Source organism: Talaromyces atroroseus (assembly GCF_001907595.1).
Source record: "Talaromyces atroroseus strain IBT 11181 chromosome Unknown scaffold_7, whole genome shotgun sequence".
Lineage (NCBI taxonomy): Eukaryota > Fungi > Ascomycota > Eurotiomycetes > Eurotiales > Trichocomaceae > Talaromyces > Talaromyces atroroseus.
This window is the reverse complement of record NW_017971439.1, coordinates 1,487,866-1,513,346: the sequence shown is the minus strand read 5'-3', so window position 1 is coordinate 1,513,346 and position 25,481 is coordinate 1,487,866. Positions and strand designations below refer to the sequence as shown.

General features: G+C 45.2%; 8 protein-coding genes across 8 annotated transcripts, besides 3 other annotated features; 4 read left to right on the top strand and 4 right to left on the bottom strand.

The window, feature by feature from the left end:
* Positions 1-1,729: part of a repeat region (Identified by RepeatMasker using a combination of RepBase library and repeat library created with RepeatScout) that runs on past the window's edge.
* Positions 1,730-3,395: 1,666 nt separating this feature from the next.
* On the top strand, positions 3,396-3,877 carry UA08_05967 (hypothetical protein; the record flags this gene model as incomplete). The annotated part of the gene is made up of 2 exons (XM_020268296.1): positions 3,396-3,634; positions 3,736-3,877. The coding sequence occupies 2 exons, from the start codon at positions 3,396-3,398 to the stop codon at positions 3,875-3,877; spliced, it is 381 nt and encodes a 126-aa protein (XP_020119176.1).
* Positions 3,878-4,170: 293 nt separating this feature from the next.
* On the bottom strand, positions 4,171-5,423 carry UA08_05966 (hypothetical protein; the record flags this gene model as incomplete). Its single annotated transcript, XM_020268294.1, has 4 exons — positions 4,171-4,336; positions 4,407-4,495; positions 4,579-4,809; positions 4,869-5,423. The coding sequence occupies 4 exons, from the start codon at positions 5,421-5,423 to the stop codon at positions 4,171-4,173; spliced, it is 1,041 nt and encodes a 346-aa protein (XP_020119243.1).
* A 407-nt stretch (positions 5,424-5,830) lies between these two features.
* Positions 5,831-8,897, top strand: UA08_05965 (hypothetical protein; the record flags this gene model as incomplete). Its single annotated transcript, XM_020268293.1, has 6 exons — positions 5,831-6,076; positions 6,189-6,607; positions 6,696-7,162; positions 7,217-7,775; positions 7,830-8,217; positions 8,277-8,897. The coding sequence occupies 6 exons, from the start codon at positions 5,831-5,833 to the stop codon at positions 8,895-8,897; spliced, it is 2,700 nt and encodes an 899-aa protein (XP_020119244.1).
* Positions 8,898-9,214: 317 nt separating this feature from the next.
* UA08_05964 (hypothetical protein) lies at positions 9,215-9,789 on the bottom strand (the record flags this gene model as incomplete). The annotated part of the gene is made up of 2 exons (XM_020268292.1): positions 9,215-9,237; positions 9,303-9,789. 2 exons carry the CDS (start codon positions 9,787-9,789, stop codon positions 9,215-9,217), a joined length of 510 nt encoding a protein of 169 aa, XP_020119241.1.
* Positions 9,790-10,139: 350 nt separating this feature from the next.
* Positions 10,140-13,542, top strand: UA08_05963 (hypothetical protein; the record flags this gene model as incomplete). The annotated part of the gene is made up of 3 exons (XM_020268291.1): positions 10,140-10,434; positions 10,514-11,285; positions 11,325-13,542. The coding sequence occupies 3 exons, from the start codon at positions 10,140-10,142 to the stop codon at positions 13,540-13,542; spliced, it is 3,285 nt and encodes a 1,094-aa protein (XP_020119242.1).
* A 633-nt stretch (positions 13,543-14,175) lies between these two features.
* UA08_05962 (hypothetical protein) lies at positions 14,176-18,195 on the bottom strand (the record flags this gene model as incomplete). The annotated part of the gene is made up of 2 exons (XM_020268290.1): positions 14,176-17,147; positions 17,574-18,195. 2 exons carry the CDS (start codon positions 18,193-18,195, stop codon positions 14,176-14,178), a joined length of 3,594 nt encoding a protein of 1,197 aa, XP_020119276.1.
* Positions 17,279-17,510: a repeat region (Identified by RepeatMasker using a combination of RepBase library and repeat library created with RepeatScout).
* Positions 18,196-19,487: 1,292 nt separating the features above from the next.
* Positions 19,488-19,639: a repeat region (Identified by RepeatMasker using a combination of RepBase library and repeat library created with RepeatScout).
* Positions 19,640-20,865: 1,226 nt separating this feature from the next.
* Positions 20,866-21,490, top strand: UA08_05961 (hypothetical protein; the record flags this gene model as incomplete). The annotated part of the gene is made up of 2 exons (XM_020268289.1): positions 20,866-21,275; positions 21,316-21,490. The coding sequence occupies 2 exons, from the start codon at positions 20,866-20,868 to the stop codon at positions 21,488-21,490; spliced, it is 585 nt and encodes a 194-aa protein (XP_020119277.1).
* A 2,684-nt stretch (positions 21,491-24,174) lies between these two features.
* On the bottom strand, positions 24,175-24,542 carry UA08_05960 (hypothetical protein; the record flags this gene model as incomplete). The annotated part of the gene is made up of 3 exons (XM_020268288.1): positions 24,175-24,261; positions 24,341-24,475; positions 24,531-24,542. 3 exons carry the CDS (start codon positions 24,540-24,542, stop codon positions 24,175-24,177), a joined length of 234 nt encoding a protein of 77 aa, XP_020119272.1.
* Positions 24,543-25,481: the final 939 nt, after the last annotated feature.

Below are 25,481 nucleotides of genomic sequence, written 5' to 3'. Positions count from 1 at the left end.
GTTAATTTTATACCCTTCAGCGCTATAATTACTGTAGCAAAATTAACAGTATATAGTTAATTAAGAAGCTAGAAGCTTTAGCTTAGTTGGAGTAGTAATAAATATTTTAATTTAATCTTATATAAATACTTAGGCTTTCTTTTTAGTAACCCCTTGCTTAATAAATATTTATTTATTAAATCTCTTACACTTTTGCTTCTCTTTTTCATGTATAGCTTATAAATTATAGTTTTCTTTCTGTATAAGTAAGAGGTTATTTATAGTTGTTTTATATACTTTTAATATTTATATAATTACTTAATTAATCACTTGATTTAAGCTCCCTATATGCTTATTTATATATTTCTTAATTATAGTTAACTGCCGTATAAATTAATATATATTTTGTAGTATTTATAAATAAGATAATTATGTATTGCTGGATTAATTAAAAAGAGATATTAAGATCTTTAATTGGATAGTAAGTTATTGTATAATTTAATCTAGATTGAAAGGTACTAATTTAATGACTATAAAGCTATTCTAGATAGTTTAGGCTTTATATGCTACTATATGAGTGCTTGAGAATGCCATTAAAAAGTTAATTTTATTAATATAATTAAAATTAAGTTTTATCTGTTACTTAATCAGTTACTTATAATATTACTTTAAAACTATAAAATAACTAACATCAAGAGGCTGTAAGAGATATAAAGAATAAGATAGCATATAGATTAGGATAATATTATTCTTTATATATATATAATTAAATTCTGTTATTAAATGACTTCTATGGCTATTAAGAATTAATATTTAATATTTTCCTATTATATAACCATTAATAAGAGAAATAAAATAAGTTTTAAGTTATTCTAATCCTATTTAATTTATAATTTAGCTATTCTTACTAATATTAATTCTTTAATCATCTGGAAGCTCGTCAAACTAGCTTAATTATATATTTTTCTTTATTTTAAAGATAATGTATAAAGGCAGAGTTTATTTAGTTAAATTTATTATTTTAATTATAGTTACCTACTCTTAATTTTTAGGCTATAAAAGCTTTAACTAAGTATATTGATTATTTCTAATAATAATCTTTGTAGTTGTATAGAGTTCTATTATAAAGCTAATCTTATTAAAATTATAAATATCTTCTAGAAGGATTCTATATTAAGATATAGTATCTTATATATAGTTAAAATACTCTTTTATAATCTTTGGATCTTCATATTTGGCACACTTATAGATATATTTTTATGAGAATTTAGAATTAATCTCTAGGCACTATTTAATAAGATTATATATCTATTTTTCTTTAACCTATTAAGTCTTATGTTGTAAGAGAAGATAATTAGCTATTTCTTATATAAGAGAGTGTTAAAAAGATAATTTATGTTGATCTAAATCAAGTATCTATTTGATAAGGGATTTCTTTTCAGATTGAGTTAATTTATAGCTATTAGTATATATTAGTTGTCAATATGGCACTTTGTGCATCCAATCTTGGAGAATTATATAAGTGATTATATAGATTTAAGCAGCTTTATGAATACTATGAATTCTTCTATTTTTTAAGTTAGAAATAATTAATTTAATTTTTTCCTTATCCTACGCGGATTTTAGGGTGTCTTTTTTGTGAATTGGTGGCATTTTAACGCGTTGTAATATGATAAATCGATATAGAACGCCGTTCCGGAAAGAGGTGGCCGGCTCGCTTACGTGGCCGGTTCGCTTACCGATTACGTTATTATCAATCATGTACTTTAGCTTCGATTCGGCCGTATATAGTGTCACAATAGCCAAGCTTCATACTACAAGGAGCCGGATTTGCTAGTATGACAGGCTTGGTTAACTGATTTGTCTCACTTAAAGCATAAAGTATTTTCCATTTATTTTATCTCATAAGACTTTTTTCATCTAAGGATACTATGACGCCTGACCAGGATTTCATTGTCAGCGCTCATCCACACTGCAGAAACTTTTTCTTAGCAACCGGGAAATCTTTAAATTCTTTCATATATTGGGAAAGTATATAGTGCAGACGCGAAGTCAAATTAAATCCAGGTCTCGCTCAACACTGGTTTTGGGGTTGGGATTCTTCTACCCTGGGTACGAATGAAAGAATGATGCCGGTGCGAGAGATGAGGGACCTGGACAATGAGCAGTTGATGTTTCATACAAAAGAAGAAATCAAAGTCAGAAAAAGTTGCTTCTTGGCTACTTTTTGAGAGGACCAGGCCGTAGGGTGATTGACGACATGTCGATGAAGAACCGGGTTGGTCAGGAGTAATATATGAATTCTTAACAGTTATTATTAACAGTAGATGTAGGTGGAATAAAACTGAATGCGAGAGAATGACACCACCGGCACTATTCGCTGATGTCTGTTCCATTTGGCTCCGGAACTGGTTTATCACGAGGAATACCTCTGCAGTAGTCGATCTTGGGACAAAGTATCTTTAGCTTCCCTCTAATAATGTAAAGCACTATACAAATCCTAACAATGGAAGAGTTGCCTGATAAGAATAAACTTTAGCAAACTTAAAGCAGAGGAGAACGCAGTTAGTGAAGCAAGAGAAGTAGGAAAGCCACTGAAATGGGCATCCCCGAGTGGCTTTTGACGGTCGAAGAATATTTACACAAGACCCAACCACCAAACTAGGATATTTGGGTTCCTGTTGTCTTTGTCTCGAGAATATCCCCACAGCGTTAAGTAGAATTGTTGCTCGTAACCGCCACATATATTACTACGTTGGATCAAAACTAGCCCTGACTCATAAAGCACTAAACGATATATGATTCGTAATGGCCTGTCCTTGTTTGTCCTCAGCTTACCTGCGACGAAAGATCGGTGTCTCAGGAATCTGCGATTTTCTAGAAGCTACTTTCCTTGCTTCCTACACAATGTTTTCTATACTGCCGCTGCCTAAACATGAGGTGCAACGGATAAAACAGAGACCACCTAGTTTTACTAGCAATCGAGTCCTTACTACACCGCTACCTATAAATCGACTTGATTTCTTTCATTATCATCTCAACACAAAGCGTTGATTTCGGAGCCAGTCGGAATACACCACTAAAGAAGCCGGGAAGAACGACAACCAATGGAATGCATCTGTAGCCTCGATTTTTCAAACAATGTAAACACGCTCATTGGCACTGTGAATTATTCTAGTAAACGAAACAATGCAGTGCCGCACACAGCCTCACGTCAGGAAAGCCCTTTGACCACATGGAGCAGTCAGCCTTACTCACCGACTTCTATGCATATAAAAAGATTCCTGAAGAGCGAGAAGCCTTTTTATTTTCTTTCCCTCGCCACTCTCCTATATATAAGTTTAATCACGGAGACCGGTACAGACACTGTCTAGGTATTGATCCAGTTCTCTTGAAAGACACCTATCCCTGCCACCATGACCTACAACTACTCCACTGGCGATATTGCGCGCGTACAATTCATATATTTTAACCGTCGGTCTGAGACAGACCCTTACTGGCGACACCACGCCCATATCCCCCCGACACAAGTGCGATGGCTTCGACATGGCCATCGTGTGCCCATGGCCAACCCACCAGCCGGGTCAGGCTCTCCCCTTAGTTCTTGCTTAATGGATCAGATGGGAAATATGCTGAACCGTGATTACCCTGGATGGTATTCGCTCCTTTATCCTTGTATTTCTTCACTTTTTCAGCCCCAATTTTTATGCTTCATAGTTATGAATAGATGAGTTGCTAACTCTGGATAACAATTAGGGCATTCCATTCTGCTGAAAAGCCGCGGGATATTCATATCCATTTACGTCTACCAGGTTATAAGGCAAGGTCCGTCTCGATCTACATCCAGAAGGGTCCTTCACGTCACGTGCGTGCCGTGCAACGGCTGCGCGTTGCATAATGATAAGGAGGCGACGAAGTCAACATGATTATAGATATGAACAAATACTTGTGGTAGTCATATAAGAAATGACTTCAAGGTTTGAGTTCGTGAATGCTGTCTGATCTGGACTAGGGCAATAACCGGAGATGGAACCGTGGTCGTTATGATTGGGGTATAAGCCTGGGCGGGATATGTTTTTTAAATGTTCAGTGAATCAAATTCTGTTCAAATACAAAAATCGGCAACTGAAAAATATTTTTGCCTATATACATCTTTCAAAGACATGCATATGTAAAAGAAGCTTCATTAGGCTATGCCGTGCTTTTCGAATATGTTTGGGTAGGTACACTAGAGCCCAGCAGAAAAAAGTTTATGTAACCAGAGCATTCCAAGAAATTGCTGAGTATAAGACTGTTAAGAGCCAGAAGGTCATGGCAAGCCTGCTGTTTGCTACCTTTGGCCAGCTCGATAAGAAGCCTGGATGCTACATACATCCAATGTATGACACGCCGAGAAAACCTGCACAAGGGCGACTGCGTGTACGTACATGGCGCACAAGATACAGACATGAAATATTTGGTGTGAACTGCCCCAGATATCGAATTTGCCCGGGGCAAAGCGCTCTGGAGTTCGAGACTGCAACTAGGGGTCAGATCCTTTGTGTTTTCATTTCTTTTTCAAAATCAATGGGAGAAAGGGAAGCGAGCATGCAAGCTTACCGCGTAGAGACCAGCTCCGCCGCCGTACAAAACAAGCTCTAGCAGATACCATTTCATTCCCGAGTACTGAAGCATGTACTCAAGCCCGTACAGTTGAACCCCATGCAACAGGGGAATGAAAGCTGACGCGCCGAGCGCAACGTAGGCACTCACTCTCGCCTTCCGCCAGCGCAGCGTTCTAAACTTGGGTATCGAGATCAGAGCAGCGGTGGCGGAGCCCGAGGTTACAATCTAGAGTTCACGTCAGCTTTACTCGGCATAACTGGAGAGGGTCGCTCAAAATGACTAACAATCACCCAGTGCAATTTTTGCAAGCTTGGTTCACAAGTGAAGATATAATAGATGCCTGGAATGAATGTGCCCACGGTCACGATGACAATCCCCAGCAGGTCCATTCGATGCCAGAACTGTTCTACATCATGCGAGTGGGGTCCCACCAGGTGATAAGTAGCGCTAAAAATTAAACAGCACTCAGCACTCCAAAAGAAGATTCCGAACATGACATGGTCTGTCCCCGAGACGTCGATGAATTGAGGCTCGGAAAGGACCTGCATGAAGACGGCCGCGATGAGCGGCAGGAGTAGAGCCCCGGCCAGGTGGGTGTACACATTACAAGTCTCGTTGTGCAAGAAGGTCAGGCTGGTGAGGATCTCGTGATAGCTTGCTCTTTCTGGCCGATAGCCGCTCAGGATGTATTTATTGTCCCGTTGGTATTCGGAGATCTCATGCCATCCCACGGTTCGGGCTTTACCTTGAGCCGTGGGCCCGGCTGCTGCGGGCCGCGCATCCATAGTGCTTGTGTGAACGCCGTGCACGAGCCGTCTCTTAATTTCTGGTTCGGACATTATAATCTGTCTTGAGGATGGTGAAGAGGGAGGAGGATAGACTGGTTTATAAGGGAAAAAAGCGGAGGGAACAAGTGCTGTAGAGAAGACGCGACGCACTAGTCGGGGACACGTACGCTAGCCTTTTCTATTCTGAGATGAATGTATCAATTGCATGCACTAATCATGCAACTACCCAGACCAGGGGCTCGTCTTGTGTGGTTAGTCGATGGAGCGGACACAGCCGCGGTGCTAACTACCTAGCCCATGTAACAGAAGCGGCGTATCTACGACGCTCGCAGATTCTTGTACTTCCCTACTGTGCCGCCGTCCTGGAATGGCCGACTAAGTAATCCATCAGCCTTGCGCGACGGAGCCGAGTTGAATCTCTATGATTCCTTCAAATCCGCGACTGCTAGATTACAGCCATGGATCACGACGGCTCTCGGGGTCTGCTCAAGGGTATTCTTGCGTTTTTCGCGCGAAAGCCGCCGCAAAGGTTAACGCCGTCCACTTCGTTGAGATCACAGGCGCTCGACGCCTGGGTGCGAACGGATGCTTATCTGCAGCATGAAACCAATGATCTGGACGAAGTCGACCCTGAGCAAGTAGCAAGAACTCTGCGGACATTCGAAAATCTTGTTCACTATGACCCTGACCGGGAACCACACTCTGTCAGTAGTAATGATATTTCATAGCAAATCTTGCTTTCAGCCTCTCACTTCCTGCCGACTAACACACTAGGCTGTGTAGCAGAACTTACATCACACTATGCCGTACCCAAAGCTTCAGGCAATTCGTCGCCTGATTCAGAGTCCCAACCACGATGCGTATTCCAATTCACCCTCAAGCATACGTATCAGCAAACGCAAGCGAGAGAATGACGCTGTCATCGATGAGCTTTCACGCTTGGAAACAGAGGCAAAGAAGCGCCGAGTTCTGTCTCGCGAAGAGCCAAACGTGGGCGATGACGTGGACGCGCCCGAAGCAGACCTTGCTATGATGATGAGGAAACATTCAATGTCGTTACACCAGGGACTGCGGACACAATGGACCTGTGTATGCCAGAGGTGTTCGGGCTTGAGTGTAAGACTTTCGTTGCCCCAACGGAAGAAGGGCTCTCAGATGGAGACATGCTTCCAAGTGTTCTTTGGCGTACGATCTCTGCCTGCACTCACATTGCAGGAAGCCAAGATAACAGTCAAGTAGGCCTGTGGCGCTTCGTTTTAATGGAGAGTACTAACATATTCGGAGTAGAGATGTACAGAATGATAAAGCTGCGAGCACGTCTAGTTTCTTACCTGAGTTCGCACACATCTGTCAGTGTATCACGGAGTCCCTGGATAAACAAAATTGCTTGCATCTTCTCTTTGAGGACGGGTTGTTTAAGAGGCTCCGGCCGCAAGCGAAAACATTTGGCGATTCCCAAATGTCTCGGACAGTGTCTCTGTCGGCTCTTTTTCAGCGTCAACAGGAGTTACACGGTGGTTCATCAGTTTTGCCGCTCAAAGGGAAACGAATCTTAGCAGTTATACTTGCCACAGCATTACTTCCGTTCTTAGAGACGCCGTGGGTCCAGCCTTCGTTTAATCACTCAAGGATTCATTTTTTCCAGCCGCTGAAAGACGGAGAGCTGCCCGATATCACGAAGCCCTTCCTGACACTGGAACAAATTCCAATCATTTCTAACAAGATGGGCACCGGGAAAGGCCAACCCGAACAACCTGTCAGCTCCAAACACATGATACATCCCAATGCCAGTGTGTTGGCGCTGGGCATTCTCTTGTGTGAGCTTCACTACTGCACACCCGTAGAGTCATGGCAAGGTGACACAGAGAGAGCCCGAAATGTCAATACTGACTATTATACCAGCCTTGATCTTCTCAAAAATCTAGAAGTCGACGCTGGTGTAGATTATTACCTCGCTACCAAAGCATGCCTACAGTGGGAATATTTTCCGGCTGGAGAGCTCACTAGTTTTGAATCCGCCAGCGTTCAGAGGCTCTTTTATCAAAATGTTGTCAAACGACTTGAATCCGAAGTATCAAAATCGTGGCATCTTCGGTTAAAGGATCTGGATTCTCTCGATTCTCGAGGGAATGAACTTTGTTGGGGACCAAACGGCCGAGAAGTTGTCCACCGGCAAACAAGTAAGTTTGAGTCCTCTGGCAGTAGTAACGAAGAAATGGCAGTCTCTTTGCCTCCTACCTCCAATACGACGTCCCGGAGCTATACTTCGTACAGCCCGGCCACGCTTGTGCCAACGCCGACCCAACACACTCGGGTATTCCAAAATCGCCCACACCTTGCGGAATCCTCTACTGAAAGCCTGTACTTCTTTGATGCAAGCCATCACGCGGTCTCTGGACAAGAGTAGGTCATTCTCCGTTTCCCCTGCAAGCCTCTTGTTTACTAAACATCTGCCAGTACTGGACTGTCTGAAAAATGGATGGGCAGTCTTTTATCCTCGATTTACCATCATGTTGACTCGTTTGACACCGCTATGCAATCAACTGCGACAATAATCGAGAATGGGTCCAAAGCATTCGAGCCAGTACGAATAGCAATTCTAGATTCTGGATTTGATCCAAAGAACTCGCTCCTTATCGATGACGAGCAACGGATCGATCCACGGATTAAGGGAGTACAGAATTTTGTACATGGAACAGACTCCTGGGACATTCAAGATGAGATCGGGCATGGCACTCATGCTCTCGGTCTTCTCCTCAAAGTTGCCCCATGCGCTGAAATTTATATTGCCAGAGTTGCAAACCAGGAGACCCTGGGTCACGACAGCTACGATGCTATTGCAAAGGTAAGGCTTGCTTCATACCAAGGGCAAGTTTCTTATACATACATTAACGAATCGTACAGGCGATCAACCACGCAGTCACTGAATGGAAAGTGGACATTATTTCAATGTCATTTGGTATTCGGGAATATCATGAACCTATGAAAACAGCGATATCAAATGCATTACACAATCAAACACTCATGTTCGCTGCGGCGTCGAACGATGGAGGAAATTTCGGCCGAGCATTTCCAGCTAAATATCCCAGCGTCTTTTGTATACACTCGACTGATGGAAACGGAAATCCTTCGTCATTCAATCCCACAGCGGACGACAAAGATGTCAACTTCAGTCTGCTCGGGGAACATGTCCTTTCTCACTGGCCGGCAGGGAAAAATGGTCACAATGACATTGTGAATGTCATGTCAGGAACGTCAGTAGCGACGCCAATTGCCGCTGGGCTTGCTGCTTCGGTCCTATCATTTGTCCGGCAACAAGAGAAGGGCTTAGCTGCAGGAAGTGACATGTTAGGACCGTGGTTGAAGGATGTTCACTCAATGGATGCTGTCCTGAAGAGCATGGTCAGACAGAAAAGAGGGGCAGGCTATGACTATATCACGCCTCACGTACTGCTTGATACGAGTGCATCAAGGGAACATGTTTACAACAAGATCAAAGATATCAAAAAGCACATGTATGACTAGAAGACTTAGGTTAGTTTCATATGAGCTTCTATAGTTGCTCTAGGACGTTCTCAAAGATTGAGTTCCTTAGTTAAGCGGGGATACAGTAAACATTATCGTTTTCGGCCACATCGGGAACGAGTCTTGCATTTTCGAAGTCAGAGCCATCCACGTCTTCCATTAGAACAAATTCTGTATTGTCGTCATTTTCATTTTTCCCAATCGCCAGGAAAGCTCCCTTGTTATAATCTTGAGCCTTGGTGCTCCGCCCAAATCTCAGCCTCTTGACGCGAAAAGCAAAAACAAATTCACCATCCCGGTTGAATTCTGTCTCATCATCATTCCTTCTGGTCCAGTGGCCCTTGGGACCAACAGCTATCCCAAGTGGGGCCAAGTCGACGCTAATATTTCCCATAACTGTCGTACCTTTCGAAGCCGAGTACTTGATTTTCGCGCCCTTGACGAGTTTCATGCCCGTGACGAGGAAGAGCGAGACGACAGGGGTGAATCGCTGCTTTGGCTCCCGCAAGTACGCCTGCACAGCGGGGGCTTTGACGGCTTCAACAACATACTCCGGTGTCGGCTCAAACGACACGGTCGTCACCGTGTCAAATGCGAATGTGTTTGCCGTTCGGCTAGAGCATTCAGCATCCACTTTGGGTCCTGTCGCTATCTGTAGAAACTGCGCGTAAACACCCAAACCGAGTCCCGTCTCGGTCGAAATGGTCTTCTTCCAATTGGCCTCCACGACAGGGAGGTTTGCGCTGGCCACGGGGACGATATTCGTTCCATTGAGGGGGAACTGCGGTGTTGATGTCGAGCGAATTATAGAGCCGAGACATAGCGGACCCGCTGGAGGCGGGTGTATGAGCTCGGATGTTGGGCAGAGAAAATAAGTCTTGGTGAAAGACATAATTTTGAAACTTGCCCTAAGAACTCTAGAAATAGAAGTACGGATTCCTAATCTTAACTTTGGACAGTCTGGGAGTTTGGGCAGTGGATAATGGAACGGGCCGCTTTGTCTGATCGAAACTTAATATATAAATAAGTATAAGTGGGGACTGAAGCGTGGTGGCGAAGGCCGAAAGTTCAAAGAGATAGGGGTACAAGGGAGCTAGTCCCGATTGACCGTTGGGCTGACAGGCATGTGATTCACAATGATTCTGAGTTGTCTAGCCGGTCGGGATAACCTCGCCTTCCACCCGTTTTTCAATAAACGTTCTTGTTAAACCATCCACGAAGACCAGCAGATAGCCTACCGTCATGGCACTTCCGGCTTCCATGGAAGACGTCTTTCTCCAAGACGACCTTGGCCCGACCATCGCTGAGCACGCATTACAATGCAGTCGTCTCTTCAAGAAATACATGGCTGTGCCGGAGATTGCACCGGATCCGACTTTGATGGATGATCAGCTGGCACGCTTCACGCTGTGGGCATCTAACATGGATGTCTTTGGGCCGCTCAACGTCTCGTTGGATTACAGGCTCAGATACAGTTCAACAGTCGTGGAGATCATCCATCAGCTTTTGGACGTCATTTGCAATTCTTTGGCATCTCGTAAGTGGTTGCTAGGGCAGAACTGTACCAGCTAGGAAGAATGAAAGAAACCCTAGTCTAATGGAAGTTTCGACGATAGTGAAGCCAATCGACGATCCACCCCAGACTCCGAGCAGGAAGAAACGGCGCATAACAGAAACAGGTGATGCGGAGGTTACAAAGAAGGTCGACAACAATTCAAGCGATTCGGACAGTGATGAGGATCAAGCACAAAAAAATGTTTCATTAATCACCTATACTATTGGGGGAACGGTGACGCGGCTCTTCCGTTTGTCCAATGCTATTCGTAAATCTGCGAAGGATTCGAGAACGTGTAAGATAGGGGGTTACAGAGATGACGAAGAAGCAAACAATGCCATAGCCGAATTGCGTCTTTACACGGATTGCTACATTCGTTTCCGATTTCCTCAGGCACCGGAGGCTCTTCGCTCAGCATTGGTCGAAGCCAATGCGCTGCGACTCCGACGATTGTATTATCAGAGATCACACCGAAGGCGTATTGCCTTGAGCACCCAGCGTACACAGGCGGACCCAATGAGTATCCAGCTGCCTAAGCTACCAGACAGCGCTCCAGCCGTACGTTTCGCCACAAGCGAGCCGCCAAAACCCAGGGTCATTGACGAAAGGCCGAAACCAACCCGCCTTCCGCCAGTGCCCTTAACCTATGCGAGTACTGCTCGGCAAACTGCTGTCAGAGCTCTGTACGCCGACTCCACGGTGGAGGTCTCTCGGGCTAAGTCTGTCCTAGTCAACAATAAATTATCGTTCCCTTCAGTTCCAACGACAAGCGAGTGCCCATACTGCGGAGTCATTGTTGAATTCAAGGGCCCCAAAAAGACATCAATGTGGAAGTAAGCGTTATCATTCTTGTACATTTACTTAGAATATAGTCTAACCGGCTTCAGCGACCATGTCATCAGAGATCTAGAGCCATTTATATGTGTTTTCGCTCACTGCATGGACTCAAGCCAACAAGAGCCTGGTTCGTTGACATTCGAAACATCGAAAGCCTGGATTAGCCACATGCAGAACGCCCATGGCTATGCATGGGAGTGCAGAGCCCCTTCCCACGACCCAGTTATCTTTGGACAGGAGGTCGAATTCCAGGAGCACGCTCGTGATGAACATGACGTCCCTGAGGCGCATGTGGGGACGCTGAGCGGTGCAGCCCGGAGACCGGTTGTTGAAAAGATTCTGGAGTGTCCCTTCGGGGATGACTTCTCAGCCCCGGAAAAGGTCGAGTCAAACACTGTGTTTTTGAACGAGGCGCTTTATCTACACGTCGCTGCTCATATGAAAGAAATTGCTTTGCTCGCATTGCAGAAGCTACCTAGCAATGATGACGATGGCTCTGGAGATGTAGCTAGCGACGCACCACTGGAAGATGATGAGTTTGCAAAGTTACGCGGATCCATGTACAGTGTACTTGATGATGAAGCTCTAGACTTCCTTGATGAAACTGAAAACGGCGTCTCGAAAATACTCGAAGAGAGCATCAGTTCCTCTGTGTACAGGCTCGATTTAGAGGACAGAGACGCAGCTGGAATGACAAGGCTTCATCGCGCCGTGTGGGACAACAATTTGTACCTGGTCCAGTCCCTCATTGGTCAAGGCGCAAATTTACGCAGCAGAGCGAACCAAGGGAAGACAGTGTTACATTACGCTTCCCTGAATTCGTATAGAAACGTAGATATGATGAGTGTGCTGTTAGATTCTGGAGCTAATGAAATCATGAGTTTGAAAGATGACAATGGCCAGACACCCTTGCATTGCGCTGCAAAAAAAGGCTTCACTGACGGGATAAGATTATTGGTTGCTCACGATGCCCCCATAGATACTCTTGACAACTATGGGTTATCTCCATACCTTTGGGCTGTCATTGCTGGGCAATTTAGCGCAACTCAACTACTATTGTCCCACGGCGTTGATATCAACTCCATCAGTGCAGATGGAAAATCTGCGTTGGAGTGGGCAGCCAGTCTGGGCCACTCTTCAATAATCCGTTTACTTATCGATTATGGAGAAGGCATTATGTCTACAACTCAAAAGACGCAATTGTCTTTGGAAAAAGCGGCAGCGTGTGGTGACTTATACGCGCTACGTATGCTTCTTGATTGCGGTGCAGATCCAAACTATCGTGATCGCGAAGGATGGTCCGCTATACATTGGGCGTCTGAGGAGGGCTATTTAGATGTTGTGCATATGCTGTTGGAGTTTGGAGCCGATGTTAATGCGATCAGTTCTTATGGTACTTCACCATTGCATTGTGCTGCGAATGGAGGACATGATATCATTGTCAGAGAGCTTCTTCGATATGGAGCAAACCCTAACAAGTCAACATGTCATGGTTGGACTGCACTACACCATGCCGCCTTCATGGGATATCCCAGTGTCGTACAGACTCTCCAAAGAATGGGATCCAGTATTTCCCAGGATAATCATGGCTGGTCAGCCCTTCATTTGGCAGTTCATACGAGACACTTGGAAACTGTCAGAGTTTTACTTCACGGCTCTATTACTTCAGAGCCGAGCCTCCAGTGCGATGAGCGAGGTCTCACTGCAGAAGAGTGGCTGGAGTTTGAATTCGACAGTCATTTTTATAAAACTATCAGTAACTTAGCTTTCAGAAAATCACGATGTTGCAGGGCAGTAACAAAACTACGAGAAGCTGTTCATAACAGCAACTTAGCCTTGACCGAATTCCTCTTAGAGCAAGGATTTTTGGTTAATGACACAGATTCGGGAAGAAGAACTGCACTCTACTACGCTGCGAGAAAGGGTCACATTCCAATCCTGAACATCCTATTAGAGAAGGGTGCAGATCCCAACATCCTTCCAACAGGACGCAGGACGTGGGAAGAATTCATTATTGACGACACAGTACTACAACGACTCCGACAAGCCGGTTACACGAAGCCCATTCCAAGTCCAGAAATAGATCACCAGATAAGACTCTCCCTCCTAGAGCGAGGTGAAACCAACACTCTAGATCGACCCGCGTCTCACCAGTCTCTAGCAACAACATACAAAAAAGGTGAACCAATTGGTAAAGCAGAGGAGCCACGCTCCCGCGTAGCGAAAATCTGGAAACGGCTGCGAGGACAGTGAAAAGTCGACGCAGCATCATCAAAAGAGAGCCGATTGATATGGGGTGTGCCTTTTATATTAGGTTGTGAATGTCTGAACACAAACTTCAAGTGGCGCTAAAGCAACAACCATTAGTCCTGTACTGTAAGACATGGTGTGAAATTCAAAACCCACATAGCCTTGGATAGAACTCAACGCATAAGTTATAAGAGGAGTTCGTAAAACACAGTTACTTGGGTTGCTCGGCTATGGCGTGCTTCATAGTTGGCCAAGGCTCAGTATATCTAAATCAGAAACGATTAACATTGGTATATGAATCTTCGAGCCACGTAAACTTGGAGATACTTAGACCACCCATTGTACCCTTGAAACAATCCGAGGTAAAATTGCGAGGCGTCTGAGAGTATTCCTGGATATCACACTCGCTCAATAGATTCTCGTGCTCGTTTTTCTCATCTTGGATTATCATTGGCGAGTGCTTTTGATTTCATAGCCAGAGCGCTGCTGGAATTTCCAATGCCTGGATAATTAAAAAGGCTCATCCGTGCATGGGACAAACAAAGAAGGAAATTTTCACAATGAACATCATTATGTCACTAAATATACTTGTGAAGAACTTTGGAAAAGACTCTCAGAGCATGAGCGCGAATGAAACTATGTACTAAGAATTTGATCCAGCATTTCATCGACCCCGTCAATAGGGTAAAGATATCGTCTCAATATTTGCCGCAGCGCCACAGGCAGTGATAAATCATATTGCTTTCCAATGATCAGGCATTCAACAAGAGCTCTATAAGCCCGCTTTTGAGGCGCTCCTTGTTGTTGCTGTGATATCAAGGCACTCATTGTTTTTGGGATTGCCTCGGAAAGCAACCATCGGTGGGCGCTGGCATTGTTCTGGCAAAGAATTAGGCATGACGCTGGTACCATATTGAGGAACCGGCCTTGTCCTTTCTCTCTCGAGCGCTGAGCAAATTGGAGGATAGCGGTGAGAAAGAGAAGCAGCTTCGGGGAATCGTGGTCTTGGCTAATAATACCAAGTTCACTAGCACATGCTTGGTTCGCATCACTGAACAGTTGTTCCTCATAGCTGCCGCCGATAAATCCTTCGAAATACTCCACGATTACCGTCGAGAAATATTCAATCGGGCGCGGATCATTGGTATCAAGGATGGCGAAATGCGTACTGAAGAGGACTACCGTCCGGGCCGCGCTCTCTGCCCTTCTGCCACTTCGAATGCAACCATCGAAATCGATCAGAAACTCGCGAACTCCGTAGTGCAATGACTCCCCCGCGTCTCTGTGGTAGGCGAGGGAGGCAAACTGTGCGAACGTCCTGGCTGAGATGTCGACCCCTTCGGTCCATTCGTGTTGAGCAGCTGCGAGAATGACGCTAGAGCCTACCAGGACTCCAATTACCAGAAGGGCTTCCAGATCTGCAGTAGAAACCACTTGAAATATTAGGACCGAGAGCCCTGTCATGACCGCCAGGTTCTTTGCATTTCTAGCTTCGATCAGCCGAGTGCCAAACTCAATATATGCCTGCGCCCATTTTCGCAGTCCGGCCTTCTTGTTATTCCTGACAAGGTCCTGCAGCACGTGCATCACTTCCCAGCGGCCAATCGACGAGTATTTCAGGTACAGTGTCACCAATTGAAGAATAGGCGGGAAACGAAAGGACAAGGTTAGGAGCTTGATTGTGATGTCCACCAGTCTCGATGAATTCTCGTACCGTGCGGCAAAAAGCTGTTCCTGAAGCCCCAGGAGCTGTCTCGCCCGCTCTTCCAGTGGATCTATGGGTCCTTTCAGGGAAGTGACTTTTGGGGGAGTGGGTAATCCATCTACCCGAGCTCCGTGTTCAAGAAGCAGCTTAATAATTTCCTTGGAATTCGCCTGGATGGCTCGAATCAATGGTGTGTCGCCGTAGCTAGCTTTGGCCTCAATCGGGGCGGACCGGTCCAGCAGCAAAGACACGACGTCCTTGTGCTCTCCAGTGACGGCAATATGGAGTGCGGTCAATTTGCTCCGATCCTTAGAATTGACTCGGGCGCCATGATCGAGCAACAACTCTACCACATCTCGGTGGCCGCGGGTGGCGGCCCAGAAAAGTGAGGTCCGGCCGTAATTATCCTTTCGTGAGATGAGACGGCGGAGGGAATTGTGATCGGAGGCATACTGTTTGAGCAGCATCTTAGCCCAGGCGACATTGCCAAAGTACGCAGCCAGATGCAAGAGCGTGAACGAGGGCGGGGCTCCGCCGTATCTCTCCTGATCCCAATAGAATCTCCACCAATCCTCTCGAACTGCAGACTTTGCTCGGAAGAACTGACGTGAAAACTCAGACGGGGCATCGGTCAGATCAGATGCGTGTCGGAAATGCTCAGGCCAGTATAGGCTAGCATATGCCAAGAGGGTATTTTGTCTAGACGCTTCGTTGATACTGCCGGGAGATTTGTAACTCCCTTCTATGAGTGTCATGCAGGTCCGCATAAGAGTCCGATGGGTGGTGCTGTTCATGTGGAACATGCTGATCCCCTCAACATTGACCTGATCACTCTGAAAGAACTCCTTTGCCGACTCGTGGACAAGATTTACTACATCTCCGTCGATTTTGACCAATAGCCCACATGAGGCAAGCCGGGCCTTCATCACTTCGGTTGGCACCAGGCCTTTAGACTCCTTGATGCCCCCCGCCGCTGTCAGTTCGTCCACTGTGAGAGGTCGGGCGGCGAGAACAATCCATTGAAGGATGGGTACTAGCTTCTCTTTGTCTTCGACTTGCTGAAGCAATCGCCGGTAAATTCCGCCAAGGCCTTTGGGAACGCCACGAAGAATGTCCTTGATTTTGCGCCAACTCCTCCCCTTGAGCTCATCCGCTACAAAGCCGACCCATAAGAAGGTCCCCTCAGCCCCGGCCATCAAGGCCTCCCGAACTTCCAGAAGCATATCCTCGGAAAGTGTTTGCTCTGATGCTAGTTCGGCAACTTTGGCGGAGATGTATTTCTCGACATCCTTCCCAACTTCCATATCCGAGTCGTCAATTTTGATCCGACGGTATCGGCCAAGCTTGTTCTCCAAAAGCGCTGGCTGAGGCCGGGAAAGGAGAATGAGCTTTAGTCTTGACATTGGTTTCTCCTCAGATTCCAAGAGATAGTCTCCCAGGGCGTCGAGAAGCTGCTTGAGAGATTCCTTCTCGCACTCATCCAGGCCATCCAACACACACACCACCTGACAAGAGCCAGCCTGACGAAGTAGGATCAGGAAAAGCCTCCACAAGGATATAAAGCTAGAAATGGTATATTTGATAGTTTCAGACCCTTCGAAATAGTCGCTAATATGTTGTGCCAAGTGAGGATGGAGATTGATCCACTGATGTATTATGCCTCTCATCATGGTCACTGCCGTGTTCCGGTTCCTGGCACGATTACTACAAAAATAATAAAGGAGAACGCCTTGGCCCGAGTCGACCACTGAATGTAACTCCTCGGTAATATAGATGGCCAGCATAGTTTTCCCTTTTCCAGGGCCGCCTGAGATCCAAAGAAGTGGTGAATCGACACCTTCCAGCCACTCTTGATAGGTGGGATGTCGTATAAGCCATTCGCAGGTACCGTTGACCCTCCGCCCTTTCAATGCAACCAGAGAGCTTCGGTCAATCTCAGGTCTTGTCAAAAGCAAAGCATCGAGAACAGTAGTAGCCACCGCATATGTGTCAGTTGTTAAAGATACTGTTGTTGGGACCGTGGGGATTAGCGACAGTATCTCTTTGGCATATGCGGCGGCAGCAGCAGCAGCATAGCCCTGCCAGGTATTGGTCTTGTGCGAATCTGCGTAGTCACAGATTCCTCTGATGACCAGACATTGATCAATGTCTACCAAGCCCGCCGCCTCCGTCTCGAAACAAAGTATCCCATGCTCGCGTGCTACCTTATCCCGGGTCGCGCCATGGGGCATCAACTGGTTGCCTGATGCAACCAGGCCATAGTGAACTTTAGGGTTCTGGGTCCCCCGCGGTTGCCGGTGGAGGACTCTATCCAAGTTGCAATGATTACAACTGTTCTCTGCGTGCTTGGTGATATTGTGGAGATATTTCGAGTCGAAGAGAATGTCATGCTCTGGACCTGGATGGGCAAAAGTGGTGGGTTCCTCCTGCGCAATTTTAGAGATGTAACGGGGTATTTGAGTCTCACCGAGGATATTATTCGTCTCGACTTTGCGCATGGCTGTGAGGAACAGAGTCGATAACTGATTCAACGTCTTGACGCTATAAGATTGGTCTTCCGCGCACTCCTCCCGCTTGCAATCGTACTGGATGAGGCCCGGCCAGGCCCCCGTCGGTTTGCTTACAACAATATCGCCAAGACGAACATCCTCCTTCGTACTTGGCACTCCTCCCCCTATGCCGATCATCAGGCTGAACCGGATTGACTTAAAGCTTGCGCGCATCTGCGTGACAACGGCCGCAGCCGAGGTGGTTCCATACACGCCAAAGGGCGGGTACGCGAGTACGACATTATGACCGTGAAGACTGCCAAGAACATAGCTGTTGGTGTCATTCACACTCGGATCCGCAGGTAAGTCGGCGTGAATGCGATCAAGCATTGCCTTGGCTGCCGCCATTTCCAAAGGCAGGGCGCAAACCAATCCGACCGTATAGTCATCTCGGAGGCCCATTTCCGAACGGTGTGCATATCCACAGCGAGACACTCACTGATGGTGAAATCTTTTTTCGGTGAGTCAAAGGAAACTAGGATGATAGAGAGCAAATGAGCCAGCGCTTCGCACAGGATTAAGCAGGAAGCAGCCCCTAAGAAGTTATGAACAACTCCTGAAATCGCTGTTTGGCGCTAAATCGCGTCGTTTCACAAGGTGGGGTAGTGTAGGACGCAGCTCGGCCCGGGCCTTCCCTTCCTGAGATCCACCAACACAGAGTTCAAGGTACACATAGCTAAAAATAGTAATAAACTAATTATATAAATTTAAGATTTGTTGTTGATGTTTGAGTAGCTACGTAGTCCTATCTATAGAGAGTGTTATTGCTTTTCCGAAACTATTTGAGGCCTTTTACAAAACGTCAATAAGGATAATAGAAATGTGGTTATTATCTATCATTTAGTAAACTGGCGGTTTATGGGAGAACCGCGATCAGGTTAGCCAATGCTCGTTGGGAATGGGGTATGTCGTCTGCAGAGTTAGACATTGATCTGGACTACGTCTGGCAGCATATAATAATATTGCCCTGGTAAATTGGTAGAGCAGAGACGAGAAGTTGCCCTCTAAAAGGAATTTGGAAAGAACGGTAGGAGTTGAAGTTGTTTCTCAGATTGTCGTCATAATGAAAATAGGGCGTTTGCCATTGAGCATATCTCGATATAGTGGAGATGAAAATCAACTATATAGCAGTATGTGCCCACCAATCAGCAAAAGTAATATTCAAAACATGTGGAGAATAGAGCCAGAGGTCGTGCTAAGAACAGGATTATTATGTGATATCCTCTTCTTAGTACATCTCCATAGTACTGCCAGCCTATGTGAGAAAGTCATGTCGTGCTCTTAATAATTGAACCCAATAGTTGCAAGTTCAGGTTGTCAATTCCTTAAACCGGAGAAGAATAGCTTTCCCACTCATGCCATTTGAAACCCTCATGTAAATTCGCGTAGGTGTCAGGCTCAGCATATAACCACCAGTCTCATCAATGGATCCTAACATCAGGCATGATAATTGATCATGGACAAGAATACAGCGGACGATCAGAATATCTGAGATGGCGTGACCAACGTGATGAGTAACCATCTTGCTCTTGTAGAAGGGCTTTTTGAATTTACAAGATCTCTTAGTCCTAGCTCATGGAGCAAGGCGCTTATGGAACTGACAAACTCAGGAATACCTGGGTAGGTAAACCTAAGCTAACTGCTTTTCTTCTACAGTTTCATATTTTCGATCTGGAATATCAATTTCTTTTACACTTCATCTGATACATACGACCATAGGGTGTGGAAAACAGGGCTTCCCGTCCGCTCAGCCGTACTTAAGCCACACGCCGGCCGGTTAGTAGTTGGGTGGGTGACCACCAGCGAATCCCGTCTGTCGTATGTTTTTTTTTTACTTTCTTTCCCCAATTCTATTGGATTTTTTCATTGGTATGTTCCTTGCGTGGTAGAATCGATTAAGGATAGAACGGTGTGGGGGTATATATACTACGCAGGTTCCGCAAGCTTAATTCAACCTCCACCTATACGACTCATCCAACTTCAATTCAGCTCTCCTTGTCACCTGCTAACGACTGATCCTCCATTGGATAATCACATACTATGCCGTTGCAATTATCCGAGTCGCGACACATTGTCTCCACGAGGCGAGCGAAACTGTTCAGCTCTCTGATTGCCTTAAACAGCGTCATGGCTGACGCCAATCGCTTGAAGTAGTAATGACTAACATCCTTTCGATTAACAATAGTCAAGATAGACGACCTAGACTTTATTAATCCATCTTGATCAATCTTATAGGCCGGCAGATATCAAAATGCTCCTATCAGTTTAGTCGAGCAACTTGTCTACAATGTACTGGCGCATATCCTGGTTTTTCAAGATAGTATACACAGGAGAAAGGACGAGTAAATTAATATATTCTTCCAAGGTTGAAGAGGGCAAGCGCGGCGTGAAAACCTAGACCACATGGGCTTGCCACCTTGCCTTCTAGCGCCATTAACGATTGATTGTATAGGAGTTGTGAAACAGAGTCTAGAACAGCAACTAGGCAATAGCTGCTAATCAAAGAAACCATCAGATTACCAGCAACTAGCGAGAAATATGCTGAACTTTTGCAGACCACTCTTTTATAAAATAGGCCCCCTTGATGTTTAAGGAACATTACAACTCTTATGTTGCACTATACGACGAACTGCATGATTATATACGAGGAATTTGCTACAAGTAGACTTAGCCTCTGGTGGCCTCGAAAAATTGGTAGCTTGTTAACTGAAAGTCCTATATAGCATGGGTTCTAACCTGAAATTTGTCTGTATCGTGTTTGAGTGGAGCTCTATTGAAAAGCTCGCTTAGTCACCTGACATGCTCTAAACCTCAATATAATTGGCGACTTGGACAAACGGAGAGCGCCCCAAATGCCAACAATAGGTGCTTTGTTTGCTGAGGGGCACCCGGTTCTCTCTGGTAGCTGTCCTGCGCTACTACTTCTTCTTCTCCTTCTGCTTCTCCTGTCCTTCCCTTCTCTTTTCTCTACCAAATCGACATTCGTATCTCACGAGCTCCTCACATCGTTAAAGAACAACACTTTTCTTCACTTTGACGTCGATTTTCGCCTATTTGTGTTTACTACCCAATATGGCGACCCCCCAGGAAGCACAGTACCTGAGTACTCCGATCATGAAGGCCTATGTTCGGAGCGTATTCGAGGACAAGGAGGACGACAGACACCCACTTCAAGCAAAGATTGATAGCTTTGTTCAGAAGGTAGTCGACCACTATTTCACAATTCCAGGTCTCATTAGCGAGACTCAGTCCTACCCAGACTCGAAAACAAGTCTTCAAAGGACAAACATTACCATCTCTCTCTCTTATCGAGGCAAGTTGAAGAAGGTGGTGGTTATTGAAGCTAAGCGATTTCCACGTCCACAAGGTGAACTTCGCCCCAACTGGTACATTACACGCCAGAGTGTTTGGAACAAAGCGAAGACACAGCTCAGGAAGTACTTTGAACTTTCGAGGAAAAGAGATAAGTGGTCGAAGGACATGTACGGCGGTAGTAGTCGGCGATATGATACTTTTTTTCAGGTTGAAGGTCAACTCACACAAGCTGGGGGATTATCAAGCACCGAGTTTGTCTGAAGAAGACCAGAAACGAAAATACTTCTCCATTCGCGTGGACAGTCTGTTGGTTGAGGAAGTTTTGCTTGATATCAAAGCTTTAGTTATGCCAGGATTGAGAGACCTAAATGCGCAACCTTAAGTGCATTGGATCTTCAACGACGACGCACAGGATTGAGGTTCTGAATATCAGCAGGGCTAAGAGGTGATTTCTTTTCTCGAAAATAGCCTGATCTAAGGCCTTGTGTTTTATCGAGACTAAGGTTGTGGTTCACTTTGAACTCAACCTAGGGTCCCGAAGTCGTCAAGTTCGGGAAAAGTCAAAGTATCCTGCCCTTCGGGGCACTTCTCTCTTCGGCTTGACCGAAGGCAGAGAGCCCTAAAATACACAGTTGCTATTATCTCATTGGCTCACGGCTCTTTTACGTATTCAATGGCAGTAAATGTGGCTGCCCATTCGTAGAGAATGAACATGCTCGGGTAAAATGTTTCAGCTACAATAGGTTGAATTCGACTACGAGCGACCAAGAAAAGGCGAGGCTGAATGTCATTCTAACTGTAAGTAGATCAATCTATTAACATACCAGCATCGATTTGAAAACGGAAAACACAGATCTGTGTCACAGATATCAATATATTACGGTATAAAGTCTTCTAAAAGTAGCCTATCGGGCCCTAGTTGTCAATCATAAGATTATATGTTAGAAATATGTGAGATGGAGGAACTACTCAAGGCAATTTCACTATTGAAACAAATATACCACATACAGATCACTCAGACTTAAATTCAGGAACCCTATAGCTATCTATTACGAACATAACTGAATACTGCATCCAAGACGATCCCCAGCGTCCGATTCAGACTCAAGCTGCACAATCAATGTTTAACTGTCGCAGTGGTCTGTAATGTATTGTAAAAAACGAGGCGTGTACAATTTCTGTTCCAGGAGCCAGGAGCTTAATCAAGGCCCCCTTCCAGCATTTATTTCGGCATTTTTTCTTGTCGAAGCCCTTAGTCTCGAGGAGCTTGATAATTCGATTTCTTTGGGCACGTGTTCCATCAAAACCTCTTCGTTCAGGTGCGTACACGGTTTCAGAGGCGTGTACTATGCGCCACAAAGCGCATGCATGTAAACCTCCATTTGCAACATTACAACCAGATTCCAAAAGATACATAAGTATCCCTATAGTTCTGATTTTCTCCTGTATGTTATATCGTCCCAATGACCGTGGTATATCGCACTCACAACGCCGCAGTCTGCTTCCCTTTCCATCCTTGCTCCATGACTCACTAGTACCTTGACTGTTGGCAGACTACCATAGTGTGATGCCCAATATAGTAGCCCTCGTTTTCTAACGTATAGATTGACGTCGACCCCCTGGCGGAGAAGAAAATCCGCAATATTCGCAAAGCCATGCAGACATGCTTGATAACACGCTGTTTCGTACTGCTCTTTAATAACTTTGTCTGGGATAGGTCGCTTATGCAGTTCGTGGAGCATCATTTCAAGTGCACTTTTATTGCCAACATCAGCTGCACAGACGAAAGGTGAAGAAGTCTGGTTCTTACTGGCGACTATATTCGTTATCGTCGCTCCTTTCTCCAGCAGTACTTTGATCACATCGTGACGATCATCCTCTACGGCATACCATAGTGCGGTTCTATTAGAGTTGTCCTGGAAATCAATATTCACGTCCCCTTCGCTAACCAACATCGCCACCACCTCAACGTGACCGAAGAGGGCAGCGGCCAGGAGTGGATGGAACTTCATCTTCAAGACTTTTCTCTTTGCCGCGCTGATTGAAGAAACAAAATTGGTTCTTGATCGATGAAAATCTTCAGTATAGTCCTCAAATTCACTCATTGAGACTCCCGGTTTCCAAAATTTTGATATGGTATTCGCTTGCCCATGAGTGGCAGCGTATAGAAATTTGGATTTATATGCGCCGCGCAGAGTTTCAAAAGCTCGTTAGTATAACAGAGGGTCTAGCAAACTGAAGATAAATTTGCACGTCTTGGCTAAAACATTGATGTCTGTCACGTCCAATTTGTCACATATAAGATTATTTTCAACAGGAATATTTTCGAGAGCCATTTTGTTCGCTGAGGCGTCAATAAATCGGAAACCAGCCAAGTTGACTGTACGATCGTAAATGTTTCCAAAGTGAGCCGGTTTTCTTTCCAAAAGCGAATCGAAATTCGGGGGACTGTGAGAAATATAAGTATTCGGCTGGTATGTTTTCATAGTGACGCTTACTAGTAGGTACTTGCTGCCTAAATAGACCCAAGCTCTCCTCAAATGATGAGTAAACTGCATTGTCAACTTACCTAGTAGAAGCAAGTCACCCATGGATGCTCATATCCTTGACTTCCCATGATATATTTCACAAGCCTCCCAAAACAACCACAAACAGTGAATGGTCTAGGTATATATCCATAATGGGCTAAAGGTCGTATTGGGTGTATGGGTAGGAATAATAGATGCAGGTGGGTTCCAAATACACGTCCATCACTTCTGAGTTATCGAGCTCATACTTCTATTACCTAGGTATGGCTTTTACCTCCTCTGTCGACGTGCTACTTATATATGTAGATATATCTCATGTTTAGATGATACTGTTTACGTTTACGACTAGAAAGGCGAATGTTTCTGAATGTCAACTTTCATTCATCAAACAAGAAAGAGGAAGGGAAAAAAATTAAAAAAGAAAAAGAAGCAAATAAACAAAAACAAAAACCAACCAACTTAGTTGTCCTTCTTATCCTCACTTTCCTCCCCCTTCTTCTCCTCCCCCCTTCTCCGCTCCCTCCCCATCCAACTACTGTCACAAGTCCTCAATATTGCGCCTCTTCTTCTCCAACTCCTTCTCCTCTCGTTCAATGGCCGCCCGTAGGTGGGCCACCTCCGCCCTCTATCATACCAGAAAGCATACATTAGCCTCATGCACACGGTAGCAAAGTCGTAGGAACACGCGAATAATTCCAACTTACCTTGCCTTCAGTAATTTTCAGGTCCATTTTGGCCTGCTTCTTCTTCTCTTTCTTGGCCTTGGCCACGCGTTGTTTCCGCGGGCCGCCTCCCCCGACGTAGACATGAGCGCCAGCGCTCATAGTGATATTGAAATTCTAGCTTTATGTTAGCTCATGCTTCGATAGGGAGACTTAGGTTTGAGGTACTCACGGAAGATGCCATTGGTGGTTTCTGTAGCTTTTGACGTTCTCTTGTTAGTTGGCGTTCACTCTGATGAGGATCAGTAACTCACGGAGGTTTTAATGGGAGCCTTTTTTTTTTTTTCCCCCTTTTTTGGCAGCGAAGGAGGCGAAGTGTGTGATCTGCTTAAGGAGCAAATACAGGTGATTCTGGGGGGTCCTCCTGAGGTTTATATATACTGTGGATTTCGACGCTAGTGATGTAGTTGACAATGTCGACAATAGAGATAATGTGTTATTCAGGTGGGCACCCGTCAACCTTGAGGTACACTCATAATACTACAAGTAGGCTATTGTATGTGCAGAGCGTAGAAGGCTATAATAGAAGAACGGGGGCTTCGACTTCGTATAATGCAACTCCAAGATATGTAAAATCGTTGCACTTGGAAATCCCGACAGGTAGCCTACTGTTTATAGGAGTGCACCCGGTGCTACTATTGATCCTTGCCTCGCAACTTCGCAGTCAATAAAGGTTGCTAATACCTTCATCATTGAAATAGTCTTGTTCCCTCTCAATCGCTCACAATACAAAGACAATCAAAAAAGCCACCTAGCTGCCTTCACACCCATATTCTAGTTATGCAAACCCCCAACGAAATCAGACACATACAAATATGGCCATATAATGGTATAACACCCAATTGAATCCGCATAATCTGAACATCTTATTAATAATATGCATTTGTAGGCCACCTACCTATTTAAGATCTAAGTAGCTTTCTATCCCTCCAAATCACTCTTTCTTCTTAGGTAGTTCTCTTATACAAATAATTACAGGGTGCGGTCCAGATTTCTTATTTTCATTGTAATCAGATGGGTTGATGGCCCTAACAGACCAGTATGAAAAAAGACGTGTCGTGGTTGGACATACGCCGTGGCAACAAAGCATCCCCATTCGGCTATATACATACGGCCATATGCA